This window comes from Castor canadensis, chromosome 13 (assembly GCF_047511655.1).
Source record: "Castor canadensis chromosome 13, mCasCan1.hap1v2, whole genome shotgun sequence".
Taxonomy (NCBI): Eukaryota; Metazoa; Chordata; class Mammalia; order Rodentia; family Castoridae; genus Castor; species Castor canadensis.
In genome coordinates this window covers 21008865-21020471 of record NC_133398.1, presented here as the reverse complement: position 1 = coordinate 21020471, position 11607 = coordinate 21008865, and the positions used below count along the sequence as shown (strand labels likewise).

Genomic DNA, 11607 nt, shown 5'->3' with positions numbered 1-11607 from the left:
GATCCAGGTGTGAACATTCTAGTAAGTAAGGTGAAAACTACATTGCCTTTCATTCCTCATCTAGAAAACCACTCCACATCGCTTCTACTGTAGTCCGTTGGTGAAAACAGTCATAAGACCATCCGAATTTGAAGGCAAAAAATTAGACTGTAGTTCTGGAGGTAGCAGGGCAAGATCACATTGAGAAGAGCCCCTAGCATAGGCAATGTCATTGTCACCATCTTTAGGCTCTGCCACACCTTTTATGCCATCAGATGCTCCAATCATCTGAACCTGAAACTACTATTTAGCTTTATTTGGGGGTTGTGGAGAAGGAAGGGATATGACAATAAAAGGAGATATGGCCTGCTAAGGATGACCATATAGTTTCTTATCCAAATAGTGACACCAGTCATAGTGAAAGGGAGTGCTATTAGGAATCACAGGACAACAGGCATAAACCAGAACTGTCCTTGGCAAACTAGGATACCTGGTCAGTCCAGACCTGCCTACAGTCCCCCTACTCTGGAAGAAGCATCGTGGACTTTGCCTGGGAGTCCCAGGTGGTGTCCATCAGTGAGAAACACAGCTGTGCTACATAGCAGTGTTAAGAGCACTGTGCAGGAGCCCATTAGGATAGGAACGTGCAGTCAGGAAGGTGACCCAGGAGAAATGCACGAAAAATCATGTCCAAGGTACAGAACCCTACCCAAATTGCTTTAACAAAACAAATGAACCAAAAAAATCATATTTATTGTTTCACATAACTACAAGTTCAAGAGAAGTATGACTTCAGGAATGGCTGGATCTAGGGGTTCTCACCATCTGATTAAGACTTTGTTTCTTCTCATTTTCGGGCTGGTTGCCCCGTGTTGGCTATCTTCAGGTGAGCTTTAGTCACAGGTTATTCTTTGGCTTTGTATATTATGTCATCTGAATAAAAAAGAACATTTTCCATTTAAACTTTTGAATTTGAATCTCATTAGCTTAGCCTATCACATTACCCTAGAACCAATCTGGGGCCATGGAGGCTGAGTACACCAATTGGCCAGGCCTGGGTGATTTGCTGATGGCACTGAGGGGAAGAACAACTCTACCTGGAGACATAGTCTGAGCACAGGAGAGGGTTTTGTCTTTGTACTAGTCTGCTCTTCTTCCCTGTAACAAAACACATGAGAAGACAGCTTAAGGGAAGAAAGATTTATTTTGCTACATGGTTTCAGAGCTTTCAGTCTATGGTTGGCTGGATCCATTGCTTTGGGCCTGAGGTGAGGCAAAACACCATGGCGACTGGAGCCTGTGGCAGAGGCTGCTCACCTCTTGGTGGCCAGGAAGCAGGGAAGAGAGGATGACTGCCTGGCGGGCTTCCTCTTTCTCTTTGCTCCATTTGGGTCCCCACCTTATTGGATGGCACCGCCCACATTCAGGACAGGCCACCACCCCTCAATTTCTGTCCCATGTGCCAATCTTCTCTGAAAATGCTCTCACAGACATGACTCAGGGTGTGCTTTACCATTCTCCCAGGCATTCCTCAACCCAATTGTGTTGGCAATCAAGATTAACCATCACATCCTTCACAGAAAAATGAGAAGGTATCATCAGAGTAAGGGGAAACAGAGAATAGATACCCTTCCTAAGAAATGAAAGACCCCAGCCCTAGGATTATAACTGCCGGATGGTAGGGATGGTCAATTCTGTCGTTTACATCTGATGACTGCTCTGTGAAGCCAGTGAAAGTGGTTGCCTCCTCATCCTTTGACAGATGTAGGAACTGCAGCTCACTGGCAGAGGAGGAGGGAATGTGTATGGTCATCTATTGCCACAATAATGCTGTGTAACAAACCACCCCCAAACCTAGTCACGTTCAGCAAAAGCAATTATTTAGCACACAAGTCTGTGGGCTGGGTATCTAATCTGCATAGTCCTCTGAGCTGAAGGTGGCTGGTTGTTGGCTGTGCACTCACTTCTGATCTCTGCTTCACCTTTCTTGTCTATTCTTCCAGAAGACTTCTTTGGGTATATTCTAGTGAAGCTGTAAGAGCAGTTACAAATTCAGCCACACAAGCACTTTCGAAAGCTCTGCTAACAAATTTCATTAACATCTCCCTAGCCAAAGCAACTTTTTAGTGAGAAGAACTGCAAAGTCACATCCCAGACAGGGACAGATTTGAGTTGGAGCGCAGAATTGGGGCCTTTAGTGCAATCAGTTTCCCACAGAACAAAAACAAATGGTCATGTCCCTTGATCCTTTTAGTTTGCTAAGTATAGATGTGTGGATTTTCTCAATAGACTCTGGATAAAATTCAGAAAGAAATAATTATCTTTCTACATTTATTTATTTAGTATATTTTTTCATTTTTGTTTGTTTTGAGACAAGGTCTTGCTATATAACCCAGGCTGGCCTCAAACTTGCCACCCTTCTGCCTCAGTCTCCCGAGTGCAGGGATTACAGACAGGAATCACTATGCCCAGCTGTATTCTACCTTTATTAAAGCAACCCTCTAAAACATTCCTTCTTTAACCATTGTAAAAAACATTATGGTAGATCTTCAAAAAGTGAAAAATAGAATTACCATAGGATCCAATGATTTCACTTCCGGATATATACCCAAAAGCACAGGAATTGAATAAATACCTGTGCACAAGTGTCTGTAGGAGTATTACTCACAGTAGATGAAAGGTGGTAACAGTTCTAGCATCTATCGTCAGGTAAATGGGTAAATAGCATGTGGTATGTCCATATAATGAAATACCATTCAGTCTTAAAAACAAATGAAATTCTGATACATGCTACAGCATGGAGGAATCTTGAAGATATTATGCTAATTAAATAGGAGTGACATAAAAGGCAAATGTGATTCCATTTTACAGGTTGTCTAAGATAGTCAAATGCAAAGAGCAGAAGGCAGAATAGTTGCTTCCCAGAGCTGGTAGAAGGTGTTAGTGTTTGATGGCAACAGAGTTTCATTTAGGAATGATGAAAAATCGTGGTGATGAATGGTGGTAGTGGTTACACAACAACGAGAATGACTTAATATCACTAATATGAACTGCATGCTTAAAATGCTTCAAGTGGTACATTTATTTTACCACAATTTAAAAATGAAAGTTCCTTCTCTTGACATTGATATTTGAGGTTTTGGTTGGTCGGTAATCAAACAGCCAATATACTTTCACTGCTTCACTTAGTACATGCAAGCGACTATGTGGCCATGTACAAATCATGAGCTAAATCCCTTTTATCAAGAACCTCTTAGCTAAGTTGGGGACACAGATAGTTAGAATAGTGAAGATAGCAAGGCCAGAAGACTTTAAGATAAGCAGCAATACAAGACAAGATGGTAAGCACGCCAGACATGGGCCGTAACTGAGCAGAACTTGGGAGATTGGGGGTCTATTAAACATTCAGTCACCCAGGCCCTTGCTGGATTAGACTCTTGGGAGTGCATGGAGGAGGGGACTTGTATGTTCGAAAGTTCTCAGGTGATTGAGCCAGGGTTGGAGAATCCCTCAAACTGCACACACCAGGGCAGGGGCCACAGCTTACTGATAGGGCACTTGCTTAGCAGGCAAAAGGCCCTGGTTGGTTCCCAGCACTGCAAGGAAACAAAATGAAGAATAAATAAATGACACACAACAAAATTAATTTTAGCGGGGGAAATCCTGTTTGAAGAGTTATGTAACACTGAAAACTGCAAAAACATTTTAGTTGGTAGAGATAAGCTACAGAAAATAAAACCAAGAGGAATAAGAACCACAAAAGAAAATTCACATTGTTAGAAAAAAAAAATGATCAGACAAGTCACTGCTCAGTGAGTCAAAAAAATTTTTTTGGGGGAGAAATGAACCAAGCCTTGTATGCACATATGAATAATAAAAGAAAAATGAAAAAAAATTTTTTTTATCAAAATACAGTGTAAAGAGTCCATTCAGATGGAAAAAATTTCAATGTAGGCTTCTGACTTTCTCAAATACTTCAAATATTTTACTTTTCTAAACATTTTAATTTGCAATAATTTGACAGTTGTGAGAATAGTACAAAGAACTCTTGCATACCACTTATTCAAATTTGCTAATTATTAACATGCAGTCATTATTGCTCTATCATTCAGATATATGGAAACAAATGTGCATATATAGGAACTCATACATACATATGCATTATGTATACACATATGTTCACATGTATTACACACACACACATACATATTTTCTTCTTTTTTATTTTGGCGGTACTGGGTTTGAGCTCAGGACCTCATGCTTGCTAGGCAGGTGCTCTAAACACTTCAGCGATGACGCCAGTACTTTTTGCTTTTAGGTATTTTTCGAATAGGGTCTCACATTTATGCCCTGGCTGAACTGGACTGATACTTTCCTATTTAGCTTCCCACGTAGCTGGGATGACAGGTATGTGCCATCATACCCAGTTTCTATAGGTTGAGATGGGGGTCTTGAAAACCTTTTGCCTTGACTGGTTTCAAACCACAATTTTTTCCCATCTCTGCCTCTTGAGTGGTTAGGATTATAGGTGTGAGCAGCTGCACCTGGCTTCCTTCCTTCTTTCTTTTTTTTTTTTTTTTTGCTGTACTGGGGGTTAAACCCAGAGCCTCTCGTGTGCTAGGCAAGTGCTCTCTCTACCTCTTGAGCCATCCTGCCATGCCTATATATTCCTTTTCCCTGAACCATTTAAGAGTTGTAGATCTCTTGTGCCTTTACATAAAAAAATGTGTGCTTTCTAGGGGCAACAAACTCAAAACAATAATCGATTCAAAAAAATCAACACAAAAATATACCATATCCTATTATTCACATAGAAATTTCACCAATTCCCCCCACCCCCAGTCCTTTATATTATTTTCTCTCACTCTGATCCAGGATCCAAAAACAGCGATCAAGGATCACTTTAGGACCCAGGATTATTTCATTGTTTTATTTACTTACTTAGTTCCTCACCCTTTTTGTGATACTGAGGTTTGAACTCAAAGCCTTGCACTTGCTAGGCAGACACTCTACTACTTGAGCTATGCCCCCAGCCCTTTTTGCCTTAGTTATTTTTCAAATAGGGTATTGCATTTATGCACTGGCCAGCCTGGCCTCTGAGACACCTGTGTGCTTCCTGCATAGCAGGGATTACAGTTCAGTGGCATCACGCCCAGCTTTCATTGGTTGAAATGGATTCTTGAGAACTTTTGCTCCGGCTAGCCTTAAGCTGCAATCCTCTGAATCTCTGCCTCCCAAGTACCTAGGATTGCAGGCATGAGCTACTATGCTTGGCTTTAGTTTCCTTTAATGTGAAACAGTGACTTGTTCTTTCATAACATTTGCCACTTTTGGAGATTCAGGCCAGTTGTTTTGTAGCCTGACCTTCAATCTGGGGTTGTCTGATGTTTCCTCATGGCTAGATTTGACTTGTGTGTTTTAGGCAGGAATTCCATGCAAGCATGTCAGTTCTTCTTGGTGTGTTCCATCGGCAGGTGTGTTCTATGGGTCTGTCCCATGGCTGGTGAGTTACACCCTCTTCCCTTTCCTGATCCCCTCTCCTCATCTGTAAATGGACAGAACTGAGGAGCACAGCTGAATGGTTTTATAGCCAAGGTGTCACAACAGGCACACTTCACCCACGGTTTTGCAGACAAAACCCACCGAGCTCATTGTAAGATCAGCATCATTATTGCTAATGTCAAGAGTACCTACTGTGTGCTGGCAGCCATCACTGTTCCTAACCCTTCTATAAAACCTGCACGTATACGTTACTATCCCCACTTAGCAGTTAAGGAAGCTGAGGGGCAGAGACGGTGACATAAAATGCTCAGGCTCATCCAGCTGGACGGGATGGTGCTGGGATTTGAGCCCAGCTGGCTCTGACTCCCGAGCCTGAGCCCTGAGCCCTGCCACACTGCCAGCCAGTCCCACTCACAAGTATGTGTCAGGGCAGAAAGTGCAGATCGAAGCCTTCATTGGAGGTCTTGGGAGACAAGATGGACCAGCTCCTGCTGTCTTCATTGTTCTTCCTTCCTTCTCGTGGCCAGGCCATCTCCAGTGGAACTGAAATCAAAATTACTGCCACAGTGGGGGGGGGCAGAACCTGCTGGAGTTGGGGCAGCTGCTTTCAAAACTGACTTTATTCCCTTCTTGGCTGGATAATCACTCAAACGAGGTGACTCCAGCCCTACCCACCCAGTTCCCTTATGAAAATCTGTAACTGGAGCCCCAGTTTCCTTATGTAAATCTATGGCATAGGACTATTACCTACCAGGTGTTGGTGCACTACATAAATTAAGCGTTTAAATAGCCCGGTGTGTTAGGCACCTTATTTTGCCCATTTTACAGATGAAAAGACTGAAACATTTACTGTGTCAAATGTCACAATTTGTCACAGAGGAGGGATTCCTGCACAGGTCCAATGCAGAGACTGGAGACCTTCATTAAAATCTTGGCCTTCTCTGGACTTCGTGGGATGGCAGGCTCCACGAACACGTTTATGAAACAAACCATACGCTGTGGATACATGATAGCGCTTCAATGGAATCCTTGAACAGGCTGCTCATACTCGACCTGGATCTTGCTTCCTGGTTGGGCCATCAGCTTGACCTCACCCTTTCTGTCTGCAGGTTTCCAGTTCTTGGTCTTCTTCGTCTTCTCTGGACTCACCTCCCTGGGGCATCAGGTACCTGCTTCTCTGGAGACTTCCTCACGACCTCTCTCAGGGAAACAAGTCACAATTGGTTGATCACAGCCCCCTCCCAAGGTCTTCCTCTGTGGAGATTGGGAGTGACAGCAATGAAAAGAAGGAAAATAATAAAATTTCCTACCAGAAAGCAAGATGGTTGAAAGAATGTGTGGATTTCAATTACAGTTTCTGGAAAGTTCCACAGAGGCATCCCGCAAGAACACTGCACCTGAGCTGCTGCTTGCAGGTTTGCCCAAATGACTTGGACCTCAAATACCTCATCTTTAAAATGGGGGTTACAGTACTTCCTTGGCCCACCTCAGAGAAGTAGTCCATCTCTGAGAACATGCTGCCAACCTGTTGGACAGAGCACATAAGAATTTATAAGACTGGATTCTCTCCTGCTGTGTGACGCTTAGGAGCCCAAGTGGCCTGCACTGGGCTGTTACAAAAGAGCATTTCTCTTGATGTTCAGGCTTCAAACCACTCAGCTCTCAGAAGAAGACACTGCAAAGTCCCTGCCTTCATTCTGTTCCACCCTCACAGCCTCCATTTTGATTTTATGGTGCCTTTTCCACCAAGATGCACCCACCAGGTTTTAGTCAAGCCCTGGATGCTTTTGGGGACCCAAAGGCCTCTTCTGGGGCTGCTCCATCTCCCAACCCCTGACTGCTTGTGACACAAGCTTGATATCTGTCCCTTACACCTTCAACAAAGCCTCAACATCCTCAATCTGCTTTGGCCAACATGAAGAGAGGAGATGTGGAGCCTGTCTCCATGTCAATCCCAGGCCAAGCACCTCAGTGAGTCCTCATGGTCCTTAGTGAGGGGACCTGGAGCACCACACCTCTTCCCTTCCCTCGGGGAGATGTCTCAGGAGGCTCTGTGCATTGTGAGGCCCTGTCCCCTTGGCCATGGATGATCCACTCCTGGTAGCACCTGAATCAGGTTTGGCCAATCACAGTCCTCACTCCTCAGGGTTTGGATTGATGCCTGGAGAGAGAGAGAATGAATTAGGGCTGAGATGTTAATAGAACTGTGGTCCAGACTGATGGAGAGCACAAACTCAGTTCCTGAAAATTTTCTACTCCCTGGGTTCATTTCCTGCCCTTGGGTACCATGATCTACTTGCCAGTTTAATAAAATAACATCTTCCTTTTTAAAAGTATTTACTTATTTATCATTTAAGTTGACTGTTTTTCCTGATTACAACTAATAGAGTGCTGGTAAGAGTGTGAGGTTTTAGAATCCTATCTTTCAGAGGCAGAAAATAAAGGCCTGAGATTGAGCCGGGAGGCCAGAATCCCTGAGCCAGTGAGGGGCAGCTGACAGGTATGGAATGCTCTCTGCCTACTAGGCACTTTCTAGACACCTTACATGTGTTCCGCACTTAATCCTCAGAGTGCCCCTGTGAGGCAGGTGATATTGTCAGCGCCATTTTGAAGATGAGGATGTGGAAGCAAGAAGAATTAATTGTTCAGATCGAGAAGGTGAGGTTAGGGCCAGGGGTGAATGGGGTTGACTCCCTGGGTTCTTAATCATGATGCCTGTTGGTGTTCTGAGGCAGTAGTTTGGGTGTGGAAGATGCAGGTGTTTCCAGAATTTGACAAACCCAGTACATCTAGTTGAACTACAGACCTCAGAAGATGGGAGAACCTTTGCAGGTCCCTATTGGACTATGTGTCCACCAATGGGAGCTTTGGTTACAGTGGTTATTTTGTCAATGATTTACCCTAGAGCCTGTTCCATCACTGAGCAGTCCTTGGCTCTTACAAAGTATGCAGGCTACTATGCCCACACACCTTCCCCCAGACCCCATCCAGGGCCTTTCTGGTATCTGCCAGGGTCCTTGCCTCAAAGCCCTTCATGTGACATGATTTGCGTCCCCTCATCATGCTGGGCTTGCTCTTCCTGCTCTCTGCAGGTGAAAGGCTTCAATAAGACCACAGTGCATCTGATGGCCCACAGCCACCTCTGTACATAGCCACTTTTCTTGGGCAGGTCCTCAGGACACTTGCTATGACTCTACTATATTTACTACTTTGATCAGGGATGGAGCAGGGCATCTAGGTGACTTCGTAGTTTCTGCAGTCATTTGGGAAATAAGTGGATTCAATTACAAACTGGATTTTGTCAGAAAGACCTCAAGTTCAGCCTTTGTCCCTTTAGTATACCCTCCGAGGCCCAGCTGGACAGAGTGAAGGAGGCCAGGACTCCTGGGCTGGATGCTCTGGTGCTCTCTGCACAGGTGTCCCCTGGCCTGTGGGTTGTAGGGAAAGAAAAAGGGGTTGGAATGATTCCAGAAAGAGAAGGAGCACAGGATTTTTCAGGTCAGAGGTTCCTGGAGAAAGTTCACCCATAGATCCGGATTGGGGTCCCTGAACCCATCTGAGGAATTGGTGAAAGCTAGAGATTTCTTCCCCCAAAACGCATAATACAGACATGTTTGCTTAAGGGGTAATATATGGGGTCCCTAATCCCTACGCAAGGAACTTGTCTAAGAATCCCTGCTCTAGAGAACTCTGCTATCTGACTAAGATCTGGGAGGAAGATCTGCTACCCACTGCCAAGCAGGAGCTATTCCTCTTAGAACCTTCGCTGACCTTCCCCCCATCTCCAGGGGGAGCCTGGACCCTACTCTTTCTCTTGCACCTGTGCACTTCGAAGTTGGCACTTAGGCCAGCAGAGCATCACCAGAGAACTTGCTGGAAATGTAAATTCTCTGTCCTTAAACTGGACCAAATGAAGCAGAAACTCTGGGGTGGGGCAGGGTGGGTTGGAGCCCAGCAATCTGCATTTAAACAGGCCCTCCCAGTGATTCCAGGACAGGTCAATTTTGAGAAGGGTCAGGGCAAGTCCAAATGTTCTTGATGGTGGATCTGCTGTGCTAGACACACTGTGCCTGGCACATAGTAAATGGTCAATGAATATGTACTGTGATTAAGTTTTCCTGACTCCCAGGGCAGGGTTTTTGTCTTGGTACCCCACAGCTCTGGGTCATGGCGACAGAGACACCATGCTGTTTTGGGTCTCTGTCTACTTTGGGGCCTCAGGTTTAGGCATACGAGAGGGCCTGGTATTGAGGCAGGTGCCCAGAAACCATCATGCAGAGACAGCGTCAGAAAGACACTGACCCTGAGACCTCTCTCCAGGCACAAGGCCCAGTCACCTGGTAGATGAAAGGCAGGTGGGCAGGGGGCTGCCTGGCAGCACCTATGTCGAGGGTGCCACAGAGCCCAACTCTGCCAGGCTGTGCCGGCTGCCAGCTCCCCTTAATGTCTGATTACACCAGCCTTGGCAGAGGCTGCCAAAACTCTGCCAGGCACTTGCCAGGCTGGCGGGAAGAGGAATGGTTTGGGACGTCATTAGAAGATTCTTCTTAATTTGGTGTGTGTGTTCATTAAGTGTGTGTGTGGGGGTATGTGAGTTATGTTTCTTAATCCCACAGATAAATTCTTCAGGGAGGAGGGCATTTGAAGAAGAATAAGTTTGGGGGAAGTCGTAGGGGGGAAATTCTGTAACCCTTCCTGTCTCATATTGATTTCATTCTTTAAACATAAAACAAAACAAAATAAAACAAAAAACCCTAGCAACATTTGATTTTTTAAGGTGGGGGAAGACAAAAAGACCCTTGTTCACGTAATTTTCAATGCTTCCCATTTTTACAAAGTACTCTTACTGTTTTCTCTTGGGGAGGAGTAAAGAAAGATTTTGGGTTACCTCTCGTCTCATAGATGAGCAATTCTTCAACTTTTTATTCTAAAAATCAATCAGTTGTGTGAGATGTAGGAAGGATCCAGTAATCCCCATTGCTTCCCGGTAGGGCAGGGCCTTCATACTTGCAATTTAAAAAAAAAAGAAAAAAAATTTGGGGGGAGAGAGAGGGAGAAAACAGACCAAACAAATCCCCTTTAAGACTTCCTAAGTCATCAAGAGGCACTTACTCAAAAATAAAAGCATTAAAACGATTTCATTTTTAGGATGTTTGAAAGTAGCGTCCTCCTTGCTTTACCTCACACAGAAATTTTCCTGGGGGATTTGGTGGAAGGGGCTAACCCCTCATTAACCTGTGACCTCTTATCATACACCACGGCCAGTGTTTTGAGCTTTTAAAATGAAGGATTTTTAAAAAATGTGGCAGGGGTAGGTAAGAATAGTTGCCCAGTGACATTTCACATACAAGCAGCTTCTCAAATATTTGAGCTCACTCTTGCTGGGGGGAGCTATTAAGAGTTCCCTCATCCCCTCTGTGGGACCGCGGGCCGCTTTCCAAACTTACCTTATTTCATAGATATTTGGGGAGGGGTGGAAGGGGCAATAAGAATATTCAGTCACAGAGCCGCTCTAGGAAACTTTTTTGGGGGGGTAGAGGGGGGTTTGGAGAGGGGTAAAGAGTTCCCATTAACCCTTTGCGTCTCACCAAAAGCGGCTCCCCAAACTTTTCTCCTAAGGAGCAAATGACACTTGGAGGGGGGCAGGCAGCGCGGGGCGGGAAAGTTTGGGGGGCGGCTGCGGGCGCGCCCCGGGGCCGCCGGCTTTGTGTGCGGCGCGGAGGCCGGTGGCGCGGAGGCCGAGGCCGAGGCCGAGGCCCGGGCTGCGCGCGCGGCGAGGCCGGCGGGGGCGGCGGCGGCGGCGCGGGGGGCGGCGGCAGCGGCCCGCGAGGGGCGGCTGGGCGGCGGCGGCGGCGGCGGCGCGGGCCGGCGCGGGCCGGGGTGGGGGCGAGGCCGGCGCCCCCCCCCCCCGCGCGCCCCTGGCCCCCGCCCCCCCGGCCCGAGCGGGGCGGGCGGGCTGAGGAGGGAGCGGCGGCGGCGGCGGCGGCGGCGGCAGCGGCGGCGGCGGCGGCGGCACTGGCATTGTGCGCGCGGCACAGCCCGGCCCGGGAGGAGCAGGACGCGCCGGGCCGCCTCCTCCCGCTCGGACCCATGAGCCAGCCGGGCGGCGCGGCGGCTCCGCAGGTA

General features: G+C 46.5%; 1 protein-coding gene across 20 annotated transcripts in view; it reads left to right on the top strand.

The window, feature by feature from the left end:
- Positions 1-11481: 11481 nt before the first annotated feature.
- Znf618 (zinc finger protein 618) overlaps positions 11482-11607 on the top strand; it is a 165465-nt gene continuing 165339 nt past the window's right edge. For 19 of the 20 annotated variants that reach the window (XM_020160354.2, XM_020160353.2, XM_020160355.2 and 16 more), the window contains exon 1: positions 11482-11604. In XM_020160354.2, coding sequence (XP_020015943.2) covers positions 11572-11604 — 33 coding nt within the window. In that variant the 5' untranslated portion in view covers positions 11482-11571. The remainder of the gene's footprint in view (positions 11605-11607) is intronic. The other variant, XM_074051207.1, reaches the window with a different exon arrangement.